This window comes from Ctenocephalides felis, unplaced genomic scaffold (genome assembly GCF_003426905.1).
Source record: "Ctenocephalides felis isolate EL2017-DRISC unplaced genomic scaffold, ASM342690v1 CF-g0.4_SCAFFOLD_01492, whole genome shotgun sequence".
NCBI lineage: Eukaryota > Metazoa > Arthropoda > Insecta > Siphonaptera > Pulicidae > Ctenocephalides > Ctenocephalides felis.
Window position 1 is genome coordinate 4,981,318 of NW_020537646.1, and position 16,464 is coordinate 4,997,781.

Here is a 16,464-nt window from a genome sequence, read left to right on the forward strand (position 1 = left end):
AACGATTTCTTCCTGATTTTTTTCTGACAGTTTTCAAGTTTTCAAAATAAGTTCAGGATTTTTTAGCAAAAACCTTGAATGGGAATTTTGCAATTTTCTGCTAAAGAATTAACTCGGCCGATGGGTTCGCAGAACTGATCAACGCTCCTTTTTAGGGAGTTTCACCGAATGGCTTTTTTGAAAAATATTAATTTTTTAATTAAAACCAAATTTTGTTTCAAATTTTGATCTCACAGGCATACTACACTGGAAGTTCGAGAAAACATTAAATTAGTCGTAAAGGCAAAATTCTGGAAGTTAGAAACTTCTCTTTCTGGAAGTTAGAACCCCAAGAATTGCTGAAAAATGTAACGATTATCTTACCACAAAATACGTTATTTTATTCGAATTAATATTTCTGATAATTCTTGCGTATAAATGTTAGGATAATAATCTCAAATGTCAGCAATCGTGTGTTAACTGCCGAAGAAAGTTCATGCCGGGGAAAGTTCAATGAAAGTGACTTCGCAAGAATATCGACGCAGCGCATGTCATGAGTACAAATCGCTCTTGTTAAGGTCACAACCGCGGAATATATCTGATTATAAATTCATTTTGTTAATAAGAGTTCATGGGAATCCAACAAACAATAGCCACGGAAGCAATTGAGAAATAGATATACTGTAGAACCCCGTTAAGACGATTTTTTAAGGACCGCTCCAGAAGCGCGTTTTCAGCGAGAAACCATGTGGTGCGAATTTGGTAAATCATTGATAGCTAATTAGGACTTCACTATTCAAGTTTTTGCCTCTATAGAAAATTTAGATTTTTTCATTAACCTTTCTTTATGCACGTTATGGGCCCCTAAATCTATGCTACGTAATTGGAAAAGGCTTTCATTCAGTATTTATAATTTTGTTTTCATTTTCTCAGTCTACCAACGGACGGCCAATCCTGATCTACTCTCTTCAGGTCCCTTATTGGGGTCAAAGAACCCCGGACACTTTATTTCGGATTTTTTTTAGAAAACGGCCCAAAACTGCCTTCTAAAGCGAGAAACCGTATCATACGGTTTTAGTAAATCATTTACAGCTAGTTAAGACTTCACCATTCAAGTTTTTTGCTTCTATAGATAATTTATGCTTCTTAGGGTCCCAGAATCTATGCTATAATATGAAAAATGTTTTTATTCTGTATTTATAATTTTGTTTCCATTTTCTCAGTCTACCAACGGACTCGGCCAATCCTGATCCACTCTCTTCAGGTCCCTTATTGGGGTCAAAGGACCCTGGAGACCTTATTTCGTCCGACGTAGCCAGTAGAACTCCCACTGAAGGAGACACCTTAGGAGTGTCTTATGATCACATAGCACTTAACTTTTATTTAAATGGAAAGGATCTCGAAATACCCGTTAATAACGTCAGGGGTACTGTGTATCCCGTCTTGTATGGTAATAATTGATTTAATATTTTTTTGAAATTTAATGTTCCTGAAAAAGTTGATTATTTTCCTTTTCCAGTTGATGAAGGGGCTATTTTAGACATAATTCTGGATGATTTCACCCACACGCCGCCGCCCCCGGTTTCTCTAAAATAATGATAGAGCAATCTTTATTATAACAAGTGAAAATATCAAGATTTTGTTTACTGCAACTGTATATTGTCAGAGATTAAGAGTATTTTTCTTGAGCTATATTTTTAAAAATTGTATTAAGTGCTTAATGTAATACTAAATGTTGACTTAATGTAACTACTAGTGATGTGCCAAGTCGAATCAAGTGATTCGAATCATTCGAATCAAGCCTTTAACGACTTGATTCGAATCAGATTTTACTTGATTCGAATCAACTCGTATCAAGCCGCGAAATATTTACTGTGATAAAACATGTGTGAACACAAATTTTCATAAATATAAAAAATGTTTTAATTTAATTCAATATTATAATAATATAAATAATAATAATAATAAATATAAAAAATAATAATAATAAATATAAAAAATAATAATAATAAATATAAAAAATAATAATAATAAATATAAAAAATAAATCTTGAATTAAATCATGCGAGTCACCCGCCTTTAATACGCTTAAATGTATCACCCGACTCCAATTTATATGACTTTAACCGCATTCAAGTCGATATGAATTCATCCGAGTTCCTATGACTCAAACCGACTTATCCCGACTTCAAGTCGTTATGAATTGATTCGAGTTCCTATGACTCAAACCGACTTATCCCGACTTCAAGTCGTTATGAATTGATTCGAGTTCCTATGACTCAAACCGACTTATCCCGACTTCAAGTCGTTATGAATTGATTCGAGTTCCTATGACTCAAACCGACTCATCCCGACTTCAAGTCGATATGAATTTATCCGAGTTCATATGACTCAAACTGAATCATTCCGGCTTGAGTTCGAAACATGTGGCCGTGTTTTAGCGTATCGACTTATGGAGATGCAGTGCGTATGGGTCTTGAGTGTTTGTTTATTTTTGACCAAGCTCTGAGAGCAAATTTGTTCATGAAATATCAAAAACTCATTTAGATAATAAATACGCGATTTAGATTTTAATTATTATCAAAATAAACTACACAACGAGTTTTATACACATACAAAATTATTATATTTTAATTATGCAAGTAATGGCAAATTCACACAAATGAAATAATATCAATCTTTACAGTAGTGGATTGAATTTTAAGTCATACGTAAGACGTTAGATTCAGCCCCCTGTTTAGATTAGATCTAAACAATCAATAATATACACATGCATTCGTTCAACGTAAGATTAAGAATATTGTTTTATATGCTTTAGTGATAGAGAAGTGTTTGGTTATATTTTACTGTAAATTCACTTGAAAGATTAGTTATATTTGTAGCTAGTTTATTATTATATATATAATATAAATGTATTCATCTCTGCACTTTTTGGAATTAATTGCTTACTAAATTAATCATTTCACTTATAAAATTATTAAAATGATATTATTTCTTCTCTTAAATTATAATTGTTCATATATGAACTTGATTCGAATTGATTCGAATCATGATTCGAATCAGGTTTTTTTCTGATTCGAATCACTCGAATCAGGAAATTTTCGAGTCGGCACATCACTAGTAACTACTGTTGACTGTTTACTAATTAAGATAATTTTTTAGTTTTAACATTACATAAGGCATCACAGATGAAATGAATGGACTTGTATATATATTTATAAAATCATGCAAATTTAATTTGTTTATGTTAATGATTTCTAACAATTTATTTGATGTATTGATTAATTATTTTTTATATTAACCATATATTAAATCGATTAAGTAATATTATTTTATATCAAATATAACAATCTAAACAAATATTGTTTGTATTAATATCAAGATATCATATTCTAATGTTGTCTAATAGGTATTGATCTAGGTACAATATTAAACAAAAATTTAAATAGATCATTATTTTAGAAAATAAAAGCTTTCGAATGCATTAAAATAACAATCGTATGAGAGTGGATTAAGAAATGAACTAGATACAAAAACGAACTGAAACATAATAAAATATATATATTTTATTATTTGGAAAATGTTTTTAAGTAAATAAATATGTTTAGGTATAATAAAGTTTTAAATAAAATTATAAAATTGGTTGCCCTAGAGCAATTTAGTGAAAGGATAGCTCAATTTTTTTAAATCCCTAATGAAGTTGTTGTGTGAAATTTGTAGTATGCAGCAGAGTAATTAGATATGCATTTAAAGGGAATTTTGGTATTTATAACAGTTTTATAAAATATTATAAAATTGATGTATGCCTAAGAGAATAAATTGATGAATGGTGTAGAATTAGAAATACTGAAAATCTGGAATGTTATTGCACTAAAATGTATCAAATTTTTAGTGTAAAATTTGTAGGGCAATGAAATATGCATATAGGAGTTTAATATAACAAAATTTTATGCTAAATTAAATAAGTAACTGATTGTAGTTTAGAGAAGGGGTAGATCAAATTATTATTACAAAGTAGGAATGTGCATAAGTTTAAATATTAAATGGATAAATATTTTTTTAAATGCATAAACCTTTATAGTTTTATCAAATGTAAAACATTTGTTTATGCAAAAATCTGCAATTTCAAATTTAGCGGTTATAGATGTCACTGTCATCATTATGAACTGTCATTTCTGTGATCTTGGTTATGTCAGTTTACAAAATAAAAACAAGTGCAATGTAAATAATTTTAAAGTGAATTTTAATATAGTTTTAGTCTAAGTATGCAATGATTAACCGGTGATATTGTTATTGTATATATTTTAATTTATTTATATCCCAAATTTTTAATGCTAAAGTTTTAAATCATTATGGAAGAACCTTCGGTAATATATCGTAGAATTTATTATAGGTTAAAAGAACCAAATCCATTATTTACCAAATGGGTTGAAGAATTGAAAAATGAAGCGGAGAAAAAAAATAGTAAAAGCAAATTCATTCTTGCAGAGGCTTTAGACTCCTTGAAAAAATTTCCTCTACCATTAGAATCAGGAAGAGATTGCATAATTTTAAGAGGTTTTGGTAAAACTTTATGTTCTATGCTAGATGATAAGCTTGAAGAATATAAAAGAACCAATAATTTACCTAGTAGCCTTAACTCCAACAACTCTTTTAGTCTTAATAAAGATTTGTCTAAGAAAACCAAATTTGCAAGCAACAAAAATATTAGTTTTAATTATGTTGAAAATGATAAAGTATATGAGGCTGAAATATGTCACGATATATCAGATGATAAAATACAAAATCTTCTGAGCTCAAATAATATACCACACACTAGCACTCAGAATAGAAATATAGATACATTAAAGAATTATGAAATACGTGATAACATATCTTCTCCTAAAAATGTACACGATTTATTAAACAAATATAAAAACTTGGATGATTTACTAGCTCCTAAAAATGCAAAAGGTACAGTTAATAGCAATAAAACAAATAAAAAACCTGAAGGTACTAAAAGTTCTCCTACTTTATCTACTGATGTAGGTAATAAAAATATTGATAATCCTTTAAGTCTAATTTCGCCTAGAAAAGCTTTGAACACTATCAAAGAATATGATAAAAAGAAAAAATTAAGTATAGAGCATAAATTCCATCGAATAAGTACTTCTTCTGACTCTGAAATATCAGATGGTGATTCAGGAGGATATATAAAAAGAATTGACTCGCCATCAAAAATATCTCAAAAAAATATTTCACAAGAAAAAAAACTGGTAGATAAAAATATTATTCCTGAAGAAAATGATGAAGTGCATGAAATTGCTATATCTTCTGATTCTGATGATAATTATAATTTAAATTCATCCCCTGGTTTATCACAAGGAACTAAAGCAAAATTTGCAAAAATATCTGAACAACTTGATGTGCGTATTGATAATAGTAACAAAAAATTGAATGCATCACAAATTTCTCAAAACGGTTCTTTCAAGGAGAACCCTAAATTGCATGAATTATCTTCAGATGATTTGGGTAATCATAAAGTTTATAATATTGATACCTCTTCTGATTCTGATGATATTTACTCTCGTTCACATAAGAAGCCTATTAAATTCAATGGAAATAGTTCTGTTTGCTCTAATCTAAATATTGATGATCTAGGTAAAAATAAAAAAAATAACTCACAATGTGATAATTCTCAAAAAAGTTCTGGTGGAAAAAAATTGACTGAAATGAGTGCAGACAAAGATGAATTATTGGAAAATTTGGAAAAGAACAGAGTGCATAACATAGATGTTGTTTCTGAATCTGATGATGAGTTGGATAAATTTAATACTGCGAACATTTCACCTGCTCATAATTCTAGGAAAATAAAATTATATACTTCTGAAGATATTGCTCTAACAAATGCAAAAGTTGGTAATAAATATATTAACAATGATAAAAGTAATGATTTTTTGGAGCATTATAAAGAACCAAGTAAAAGATTCAATGGCAAAACTATTTTTTCTAAGCAAATTGATATTGATAATGTATTTGATATTGATGATTCTTCAAACTCAGAATGTCCACGACTACCTGAAACTTCTCCAAAGTTTTCAAACAATGATGATGCTTATAGTATCGAAAATTTTCCTAATTCTAATGATATTTTGAATAAATATAAAATTGGTTCTAAGGTGTGTAATATGAAAAGAAAATCTCCCAATACAAGAGCTGCTTCAAAGATATCTAAAATCATGGATCATGATGAAGTATGTATCATTGATCCTTCTCCTCCTTCTGACGATATATCAGATGATCAATTAACTTCTTATAATTTAAATGATAGAAAACAATCTAAAGTTATTAAAAATGCTAATGACATGTTAGGTGCTAAGGTGACAGAATATGAAGATACATCAGCAAATACAAAAAGTGCTGGTACAAAATCATATTCCAATATACAATCTAAATCGAGAGATGTGTTATCCAAATATTGGGAAACAGATGGTATAATGCACATAGACACATCTCCTGAACCTAGTGAAGTTGATTTTATTTGTAATACAAACTCTAATCAAATAATTAATAATGATAATAATATTTATGAAGAAAAAGGGAATCAAAACAAGCTTAGTAATAATATCAATTCTATACTTGATGCAATTGATAATAACAAAAAACCTGAAGCACAAAAAAGGGGTAATTCAAAAACTAGTAAATTATATTCACCTGCTTATCGTTCAGGCCCATACGCTCTGTTAATTGCTTTAATAAAGTTACACCATGGAAATAAGTTTTCTGTGAGCAAAGATGAATTACAAACTAAAGCTCAGCCTTATTGTGATAAAGTTTTTGTTCCTTCTGATAAATCGATACGATATACTGCATGGTCTTCAATGTCAACATTAATCACAAAAAGTTTAGTACAAAAAACAGGCAGGCCTGCAAAATTTAGTATAACAGAAGACGGAATTGCAGTAGCAGAAGAGTTATTGAAAAAGTATGTTGAGACAAATCAAGAAGGTGATTTTGAAGATAATATTGGTCAGCAAGTTTCTACTAGTCAAAAGGAAAAATTATCACAAAAGAATAAGAGAAATGCTTCTAAAACAACAGAAATTGAAGCAGTAATTTTTCCACCAAATTCCTTTGAAATTATTTTATTAGTTGACACGCAAGAAACATCAGGGTAAACATTACACAATATAAGAAATATGATGGTTTAAGCAATATTAATATTTCATATTTTTTTAAGGATGGCAAAAAGAGCTTATGATGAAACGATACAAGTACTGACAGAAATAAAAGTTCAATATGAAATACGCCGCTTAAATGTTGGAGATTTTGCATGGATTTGCCGAGACGATTCAAAGAGAGAATTATTGCTTCCATATATAGTTGAAAGAAAAAGAATGGATGATTTTGGGAGCAGTATTAGAGATGGAAGATTTAAAGAACAAAAATTTCGATTGAAACAATGTGGAATTCAAAATCTATTGTATTTAATAGAAAGCTATGGGCGTAATGAGCATACAGGTTGACTCTACATTGTATCTTGTCATAATAATTCTCTTAGCTATTGCATTTGATAATCAGTTTCACTTTTCACTATTTTTTCTAAATCATTTTCTATTAATAAGTGAACTACTTATATTTTTGAGTTTATATTAGCATCACTTAATTATTTTGATTTAATTTATTCATACAGGTCTTCCAATTGCATCTTTATTTCAAGCAGCATGCAATACTTCTATTCAAGATGATTTTATATTAAAATTTACTAACACACATCGAGATTCTATGATGTATTTAGCAGTATTAACTCGCATGTTAATGGAAAATATATCTGTAAGTATAAAATTTATTAATTGATGAGCCATTTTTAAGAAAAGCATGATAAATAGCACAAATACAATATAAATTAATTTTCTTTGACAAATTTATTTAATTTTATTATTTACAGAATAAAACTCTTGTTAGCTGTCCTAAAGAAAACTTAAAGAAGTTTGATTTTAATGACTCTATAATAGCTTTGATGGATTTTACTGAATTTCAAAATTCATCAAAAAAGACAAGAAAATATACTGTACAAAATATGTTTGTTAAACACTTAATGCGAATCAAGGGAATTTCTATGGATAAAGCATTAGCTATAGTTGCAAAACATCCAACACCACAGGATCTCTATGAAGCTTTTAATGCATCTTCGAGTACTATAAATAAAGATTTGCTCACAAATATACAATGTGGACCATTAAATAGAAAAATTGGACCAGCAATGAGTGAGACCTTATACCATTTATTTACATTAGAAAAGTACTCGTAGTAAAAAATTATTAGAATAAATCAATCAATTTTAATATATTTTATCATATTTATTATATAATATGGCAGTCAATTTATAATATTATTTAATTTTTATTTATAACAAAAGATATCTTAATCATAGTAATATTTTAATATTCTTGTAACTTATGATATAAATTTGTTTATCTTTCATATGCACACAATGTGTGATATATATGAATTATATAAATTATTTTATAAACTTCCAATTTGATTGAATCGTTTGAGTTTCTCTGGGAATGGATCTTTGTATAATACTGGATCAGCACGAAATTCGACAGCTTTTAGAGGCATTGTTCCGTACAATTCACTAAATCTATGAATACAATTTGATCTTTCAATCATATGATTCAGATCTGCAGAAAGCATTTCAGTATTCGTGCACTCTGGGCACTTGAATTTCTTTCTAGGAGCCACCTAAAATGTTAATTGAACATTTAATTTAAAATCTGATTTGAAAAAATTAAGAAATCATGAATATTGAATATTAAAATCCCAAAATTTGTTACAAAGGTAATAAAATATTTTTAGTTTACCTTGAGTAAGTTAAAATTTATTTAGTTTTTTTTTAAGCAAGGTTTACCTTTATAGGAGCCTTATTTGTGATATTAGCGACCAGAAAATTCATTGCTATATCTTCACAATTCATATGATCATCAACCCATTCCTTAATATTTCCAGGCATAGCAGTTGTATACATATAGCTCCAATACTAATTATATATAATACAAATACAAGTTTAAATAAATTATTTGAAAAATAAATTAATTTTTATTCAAAAACCCATACTTTATGATGAAAAGCTGCTCCAGTTAAAACCATTGATACTTCATTTGTCCATTCAGATTCATATTTCCAATGATTAGTCACATTATCCCATACGTGCATGCGACTGGGGTATCCAACTATTCTATCAGGAAATTCACGCCATACCTCAAATCTGACCAGAAAATTTAAAAGTTTAATACAACTGCACAATTAGGAAAACTGTGCTAATTTTAATTATAAATATAATTTTGGTATATAGAAAATTATAAAGTTATTATTTTAAATTACATTACCCAAATTCTAATTCATCAGCAGTCAACATTATTATATCATCATCAATTGTTAAAATAGCTTCAGTTTCTATCTCATTATAGGGATAAAATCTATTAGAAAGCTTATTTGCTTTGGTCTGGATTACTTTAAATGGTTTGTTTATTTTAGGCCAAGCTGATACTAAAATTAAGATTAGTATATTAACATTTCTTTGATAACAATTTCATATATCCATTCTCACATGGTGGAGGTGATTTTTTCTGATTATTCCAAATCACCAATACTTTTTGTAGTGATGGTGTCAATACCAATCTCTCAAGCAAGGCAAATAATGACTCAATGCGATCATAAGTTAAAACAACTGCAGTAAAACCCTGAGACTTTGGGGCAGTGATGGGTAAAAAGAGAGGTGTGTATGCTGCTTTCTATAACAAATTTTAAATAACATAACAAGTTGGATAAAAAAAATGATTAAATTAACTGCACAAACCGGGTTGGGTGGCAAATTCCATTGGCGATAATTTTTAGCAAATTGGGGAAATACTCTATCATTAATAATGTCCAACACAGTGTTGGTCATTGCTTCAATAGATGAGAAATATTTTTTGTATAACCATAATACCTGTAACCAAAAATGAATAACAAGGTAACAAATATTGATGCATTTGTTGCTTATAAAAATGTTGTTTAATTTAACCTGTTCGCGTTTCTCTATAATGGCCTCATCTGAAATAGCTTTTAAAACTTCTATAACACTTAAAATATTTTCTTCTTGTATAAATATTGCTGCTCTTTTCCAGTCTATCACCTTAATTTTAAAAATGTTATCAAGGCATTAGTTACTATAATGAATTTACTTTTCTTATAATTAACTAAATTTATTATTTCATTATTCTACCTGCTGAAATGGCATGATAAGACCATCAGCAACAACAACTGGAATACATCCAGCAGCCATTGCTTCCAGTAGAACTTGTTGAGCTAATCTTGCTGCTCTATGAACCAAGCAAAATACTCCACTTTGAAGTACTTTAGGATAATCCAACCTTTTAAAAGCCAAATATTGCATATTCTTTAACATAAACTTTTTAATGATATGGTTCTACTTACATGTTAATTCCCTGTAAATCACATCGAACTGTGTGGTTGTGATGATTATTGCAAGGCTGCAATAGTAGAAAATCATTGTGTTCAGATGCTATTGTTCCAAGATCTAACATTAAGGAAGAACCAAGATGAAGTTGAGATGAAATTAATAAGTGTTTTCTGTGAACAAATTATGGCAATCAAACTAAATTTTATCAGTGGATCATAAATCATATTTTACCGTTCAATATTTTTATCATAGTTATCAATATATTCTGCAGCTAATATGCTGTACACTGGCAGAGATATATCAAAGCCAGATCTGTATGCCCAAGTATCAAAACCTGCACCTGCAACTAAGGCTTTACCAATTGGTAAGTCTAATACTGTGTTATACTCAGGACTAGATCCTGGAACCATGTTGAATATTAAATGGTTTTCACCATCGTTCCAGCTAAAACATAATTAATTTAATAGAGTTTTGGAATCATGTAAAATATATTTTAACAATAGACAATTAAAACATTTAATCCTTCATATGTGTATTATCTGAGATTTAACATCTTAAATTTTCTGTATTGTGGATATGTGATATGCACAGTTACAGATAAATTTAAATATGCAAGTTTTAGGCAAGTAACTTACTGTGATAAAATATTCAAAGCTTGAGATGTTATTTTGGGCCGAAATCTGTTTTGGTTTAAAGTATCAATACTTGGAACAAATATGCAAGCCTCATCAGGATTTGATGTGTAATATTTGCTATCTTTTATAGTTTTTAAAATAAAATAAAATTCTTTGGACATGATACCAGTGGCAGGTATATCATCAGCATCAAGATATTTTTTAATTGGATAAATATAAATAGATATTTGATTGTGCCCTTTATTGCCACAGCGATACACATTAAAACAATCCCAGTGGCTGCATTTTGGATTGCGAGGATTCGCTGAGGGAGCTTGATCATGAATTATTTGTTCTGGAACGTTGATGACATCTTCCAAACTTATATCCTTATAGATTTCATGTCTTTTTCCACTATATGGAAATAAAACTAATAAAGCAATACTCAGGGCAAAAACCAATACAAAAAATAATACAAGAAAAAAGTGTCTGAATGACGTGTTGGAGTAATTTATTGGTTTCAAACTCTTGTTTAGGTGGGCCATTGTAATTTATTAAATGCTATTTTTGTGATGAGTTACATATTAACTTATTTTATAATGTAAATTAATTATTTTACTCCATGTTATCCATGATTGTCTGTCAAATTTGACAATCTAGTTGTCACAAATAGCTCAAGTAACGCCACCTGTAAATATTGAACTAGGAAGTAATGTAGCTAACTTCACATTTTATTATTGGCGCCAAAAACTGACAATTTTCTCCACAACCGTTGTCATTACATATTGTCTAGGACCGTTGTTGAATGCATTTTCATCAAAGCTTCAAAGGCTTGTTTTTACATTTACTGTGTTTGTTGTACAGTTAATACAATTAAGTACTTATTTTAAATTTTTAATAAGTAATACAATGGGCGGACGCGATTATGGAACTGATCGAGGTAATACTTTACACCTAATTCTTTATTGGTTTTATTCATGTTTTTGTAAACTTATTTCTTATTATTTTTATAGAATCTATCAAAACTTTTTTGACTGAGTTTTGTAAGACTGATAATGATGGAAAAAAGATTTTCGTGTATTCTTCACAATTAACAAAAATTGCACATAGAGAACAAGTTGGATTGTTCATAGAGCTTGATGATGTTATGGACTTTAAAGAATCCTTGGCTGAAGCAATTATTGCTAACACCAGGAGATATATTAATTTATTTTCTGATGTTGTGTTTGAGTTATTGCCTAGTTTTAAAGAAAAGGAAGTTGTTGCTAAAGATAGTTTGGATGTATATATTGAGCATCGCTTGTTGATGGAATCTAGAACAAGACAGCCTCATGATCAGCGGGACCCACGTAATAAATACCCTCCAGAATTGATGAGGCGATAGTAAGTGAGCTTTACCTATTTATTTAAAGTTCTTGTGATAACATTATTATTCTTTTTAGTGAAATATATTTTAAGGATTTGAGCTCAAACAAATCTGTACCAATCAGAGAAATTAAAGCTGAGAACATAGGAAAGCTTGTGACTGTAAGAGGTAAATATTGTTTATCATTTCCCTTGTGCTACATATTTCAAATTAGATGTATAAATTCAATAATTTGTTGGCAGGCATTGTTACGCGCTGCACAGAGGTGAAGCCAATGATGGTTGTTGCTACTTACACATGCGATCAATGTGGTTCTGAAACATATCAGCCAGTTACTTCCCTAACTTTCATGCCTGCTACTGAATGCCCTTCTGATGACTGTCGTGTTAATAAAGCTGGAGGGCGTCTTTATTTGCAAACTAGAGGTTCTAAATTCATTAAATTTCAGGAGCTCAAAATACAAGAGCATGTATGTTTATTTCTCTTCTTATCATATAGTTTAATATGATAAAACGTAAATAATTATGTATAAAATTTCAATTTGACTTTCAGAGTGACCAAGTGCCAGTTGGTCACATACCTCGAACTTTAACTGTTTTCTGCAGAGGAGAGGTAACTCGTATGGCTCAACCTGGAGATCATGTTATGATCACTGGTGTATTTCTTCCCTTGCTAAGAACTGGATTTAGGCAAATGTCTGTTGGATTGTTAAGTGAAACATACCTGGAAGCTCATGTAAAAATTAATGCAAATCCCATTTATCCCAAATATATTCTAGAATTTAATTTATGCTAATTTCATCATTCAGAAAGTCGTATGTTTTGATCGTACTCCAGAAGGTGAAGAATCACCAGAATTAACTGAAGAGGAGTTAGCTGAATTATCAGAGGAAGATTTTTATTCTCGCCTTGCTTGCAGTTTGGCTCCAGAAATTTATGGTCATGAGGATGTTAAAAAGGCTTTGCTTTTATTATTGGTTGGAGGGGTTGATAAGAGGCCAGATGGTATGAAAATTCGAGGCAATATTAATATATGTTTGATGGGTGACCCTGGTGTAGCCAAATCTCAATTGTTGAGCTACATTGATAGATTGGCTCCAAGAAGTATGTATTATTATTCATCCTTACATAGATTTGTTTAATCTTTGCACAATGGATAATTACTTTGTAAAATACTTATCTTTGATCTTAAAATACAATTGTTTAGGTCAATACACAACTGGTCGTGGTAGCAGTGGTGTTGGTTTAACTGCAGCTATTATGAAAGATCCTCTTACTGGTGAAATGACATTGGAAGGTGGTGCATTAGTTCTAGCTGATCAAGGAGTTTGTTGTATTGATGAATTTGATAAAATGGCTGAGAACGACCGTACTGCTATCCATGAAGTTATGGAACAGCAAACCATTTCTATTGCTAAGGTATTTTATCACAATATAAACTGAAAATATATCAATTTTACATAACTAGAAATCATTACTTTTATAGGCTGGAATTATGACAAGTTTAAATGCTAGGGTCTCAATCTTAGCTGCAGCTAATCCTGCTTATGGCAGGTACAATCCTCGTCGTACTATTGAACAAAATATACAACTCCCAGCAGCTTTGCTAAGTAGATTTGATTTGTTATGGCTTATTCAGGATAAACCTGACAGGTTAATATCTTAGTGAACAATATAGAAAAATATTAGTAATTCATACTAAATTATCAATAATCAATTTTCAGAGACAATGATTTGCGTTTGGCAAAACATATTACTTATGTGCACACACACAGTAAACAACCTCCTACAAGAGTACGTAGCTTAAACATGAACTTAATGAGAAGGTACATTGCCTTGTGCAAGAGAAAGGAACCTGTAATTCCAAATGATTTGACTGATTACATTGTGGGTATGTAATGCTCCTATTCATATTATGGCTTCAATCATTAAATTTTAACATACAAAATTTAATCATACTGTTTTTATTCAAGGAGCCTATGTGGAACTGAGGCGTGTAGCAAGAAATTCTCGTGATATGACATTTACATCTGCAAGAAACTTGCTTGGTATTTTGCGTTTGTCAACAGCTTTGGCCCGTCTTAGATTGGCAGACATTGTTGAAAAGGAAGATGTTGCTGAAGCTATTCGTCTCTTGGAAATGTCCAAAGATTCTCTCAATCAAAATGTTGAACAATCCATGTCTAGGTAATAATTAATTACATCTTATGCTTTTAGTTCCTTATGGAAAGTTTATTTTTGTTTTGTATTGCAGAGTTCCCAACACATCAGATAAAATATTTGCTCTTGCAAGAGAATTAGCAGGCTCGAATAAAACAATAAAGATTGCTGATGTAATGGAGAGATGTTCTTCTAAAGGTTTTAAACCTGATCAGGTTGATGCTTGCATTGAAGAATATGAAGAGTTGAATGTATGGCAAGTTAATCAAACAAGGACAAAAATCACATTCATCTAATTTTAACTTAGTTTGTAATTTATTTTTAACTGTTTTAGCCAATTTAAAAATGACATGTTAATGTTTTGTATGATCAGTTTTTTAAAATAAATGTTATTTTTTTACTTTATGTAATAAATTATACAAATCTATAATTCTAAGCAATCTTTCAGGTTTTTGAAGTTAGCTCTTTTGAATTTTAATTATTTTGACAATGTATAAGTACTGTCTCAAAGAAATAAAGCCAGGAGTTACATGATATAATTAAAAATTAAACAAATTAAATAAAAAAGCACAAAAATAAACATAAAAATACTTATTGTGTGCAATATACTCTGATTGAATGATTGTTATGACTATAGTAAACGATTTTAAATCAATTAAACTATTAAGTTAATATACTATACTTAAAATAATTAATTAAAGTGCGAATGTGACGCATAATTTTTGTGTACACAGTTACAAAAATTAAAAGAAATACAATCCGGCATATGTGTGTGCGCCCAACAAACCGTGAAGTTTATTAAGCAAGTTTTCAAGAGAAAGTCCTTTTTATAACTATAATAGATTATTTTATTTCAAGTAACTGCAAGTCATAAATTACAATTTGTGCAATATTTCGAGTATGTACTTAAATATTGCAACTTAGGAACTGAAATCTTCAATATCAGTGTTTAATAATAAATAAATATTATATAACGACATATTATCATAATCGGTGTATGGGGAAATATTGTAAAAATATTATAGAAATGAAGTATGCTGAAGTATATTTTTTTAAAAAATCATATTGCCAATTTTCAAAACATTATCCAGGCAATGCCCTTCCATTGCCAAACAACAAAGCGTGGTAAAAATTGTTTTCGTTACGCGACGCCAGTTTTGTTTCAACCGTCAGCCGGTGCGAATCGTATTCGGTTGAAGTGCTTTGGTTATGAATTTAATAAAATAACTAGACGTGTTTTGGTAAGATATTATTTAAATTGTTATCAGAGGATAGGAAATATTTTGAAATAAGTACTGTTTTAATTTTTTACGCAAAATAAATATTGTGTTTTCAGTAGTTTTTAATAGTAATGTGTGGTTCGGTGCAAATTTATGGGAAGTGTCGTGTTTAAAATAATATACATTATGGTGACAATAATTATATATAAATGGATTGATGGATAACTCAACTTATATTTGCAAATGGTAAGTAATTTTTTTAGAAAATCCGATTTATTTTAAATAATTTTCTGTCAAAGTTTTAGCTGATGGCGAAATTATAATTTCTTTTCATATTATTTTCCAAAAATAATATTTTGGAGTGTGAACTATGCCATGCTATGACACATAAAAATAAAAAGCCATCAGTTAAACTTTGATAGAAAATTATTTAAAATAAGTCCTGTAAGTCTTATTTAATTAATCCTAGTCCTATTTAATTTTAAAAATCTGGTTGATATAATTATAAAGCTAATTATTTGATTAAAATTAATTTGAACTCGCATAAAAAAGTACAATAAGATATTTGTTAAAAATAGGAGTACTTTGAAATGCTTAACGAATAGCATATGACATGATTTTAACAATGTATACTTCGTATTTTATTTTATTTTATTTTATTTTCTATATCCCAAAGTTT

General features: G+C 29.4%; 3 protein-coding genes across 3 annotated transcripts; 2 read left to right on the plus strand and 1 right to left on the minus strand.

Moving 5' to 3' along the window:
* Positions 1 to 4,261: 4,261 nt before the first annotated feature.
* LOC113370315 (putative uncharacterized protein DDB_G0282133) lies at positions 4,262 to 8,269 on the plus strand. Its single transcript, XM_026610985.1, has 4 exons — positions 4,262 to 7,132; positions 7,199 to 7,479; positions 7,652 to 7,791; positions 7,907 to 8,269. Exons 1-4 carry the CDS (start codon positions 4,332 to 4,334, stop codon positions 8,267 to 8,269), a joined length of 3,585 nt encoding a protein of 1,194 aa, XP_026466770.1. The 5' UTR covers positions 4,262 to 4,331.
* Positions 8,270 to 8,484: 215 nt separating this feature from the next.
* Positions 8,485 to 11,606, minus strand: LOC113369841 (exostosin-2-like). The gene is made up of 11 exons (XM_026610440.1): positions 11,062 to 11,606; positions 10,658 to 10,870; positions 10,441 to 10,596; positions 10,229 to 10,376; positions 10,028 to 10,138; positions 9,821 to 9,952; positions 9,572 to 9,755; positions 9,351 to 9,510; positions 9,079 to 9,229; positions 8,873 to 9,001; positions 8,485 to 8,706 (listed from the first exon to the last, which is right to left on the minus strand). The coding sequence occupies exons 1-11, from the start codon at positions 11,583 to 11,585 to the stop codon at positions 8,485 to 8,487; spliced, it is 2,130 nt and encodes a 709-aa protein (XP_026466225.1). The 5' UTR covers positions 11,586 to 11,606.
* A 227-nt stretch (positions 11,607 to 11,833) lies between these two features.
* On the plus strand, positions 11,834 to 14,897 carry LOC113369840 (DNA replication licensing factor Mcm7-like). Its single transcript, XM_026610439.1, has 11 exons — positions 11,834 to 11,980; positions 12,054 to 12,423; positions 12,483 to 12,574; positions 12,649 to 12,875; positions 12,959 to 13,141; positions 13,215 to 13,509; positions 13,613 to 13,824; positions 13,892 to 14,058; positions 14,130 to 14,296; positions 14,379 to 14,592; positions 14,660 to 14,897. The coding sequence occupies exons 1-11, from the start codon at positions 11,950 to 11,952 to the stop codon at positions 14,859 to 14,861; spliced, it is 2,160 nt and encodes a 719-aa protein (XP_026466224.1). The 5' UTR covers positions 11,834 to 11,949; the 3' UTR covers positions 14,862 to 14,897.
* Positions 14,898 to 16,464: the final 1,567 nt, after the last annotated feature.

What these genes read in the sequence shown, in the direction of transcription:
- LOC113370315 (XM_026610985.1), top strand. Translation starts at nt 4,332, where the DNA reads ATGGAAGAACCTTCGGTAATATATCGTAGAATTTATTATAGGTTAAAA. An exon ending in GACACGCAAGAAACATCAGG is followed by an intron (nt 7,133 to 7,198) that starts GTAAACATTACA and finishes TATTTTTTTAAG; the next exon opens with GATGGCAAAAAGAGCTTATG. An exon ending in TGTTAATGGAAAATATATCT is followed by an intron (nt 7,792 to 7,906) that starts GTAAGTATAAAA and finishes TATTATTTACAG; the next exon opens with AATAAAACTCTTGTTAGCTG.
- LOC113369841 (XM_026610440.1), bottom strand. Translation starts at nt 11,585, where the DNA reads ATGGCCCACCTAAACAAGAGTTTGAAACCAATAAATTACTCCAACACG. An exon ending in GCTTTGAATATTTTATCACA is followed by an intron (nt 10,871 to 11,061) that starts GTAAGTTACTTG and finishes ATTATGTTTTAG; the next exon opens with CTGGAACGATGGTGAAAACC. An exon ending in GAAAAAATCACCTCCACCAT is followed by an intron (nt 9,511 to 9,571) that starts GTGAGAATGGAT and finishes TCTTAATTTTAG; the next exon opens with TATCAGCTTGGCCTAAAATA.
- LOC113369840 (XM_026610439.1), top strand. Translation starts at nt 11,950, where the DNA reads ATGGGCGGACGCGATTATGGAACTGATCGAG. An exon ending in TTTGACTGATTACATTGTGG is followed by an intron (nt 14,297 to 14,378) that starts GTATGTAATGCT and finishes TTTTTATTCAAG; the next exon opens with GAGCCTATGTGGAACTGAGG. An exon ending in GTTGAACAATCCATGTCTAG is followed by an intron (nt 14,593 to 14,659) that starts GTAATAATTAAT and finishes TTTGTATTGCAG; the next exon opens with AGTTCCCAACACATCAGATA.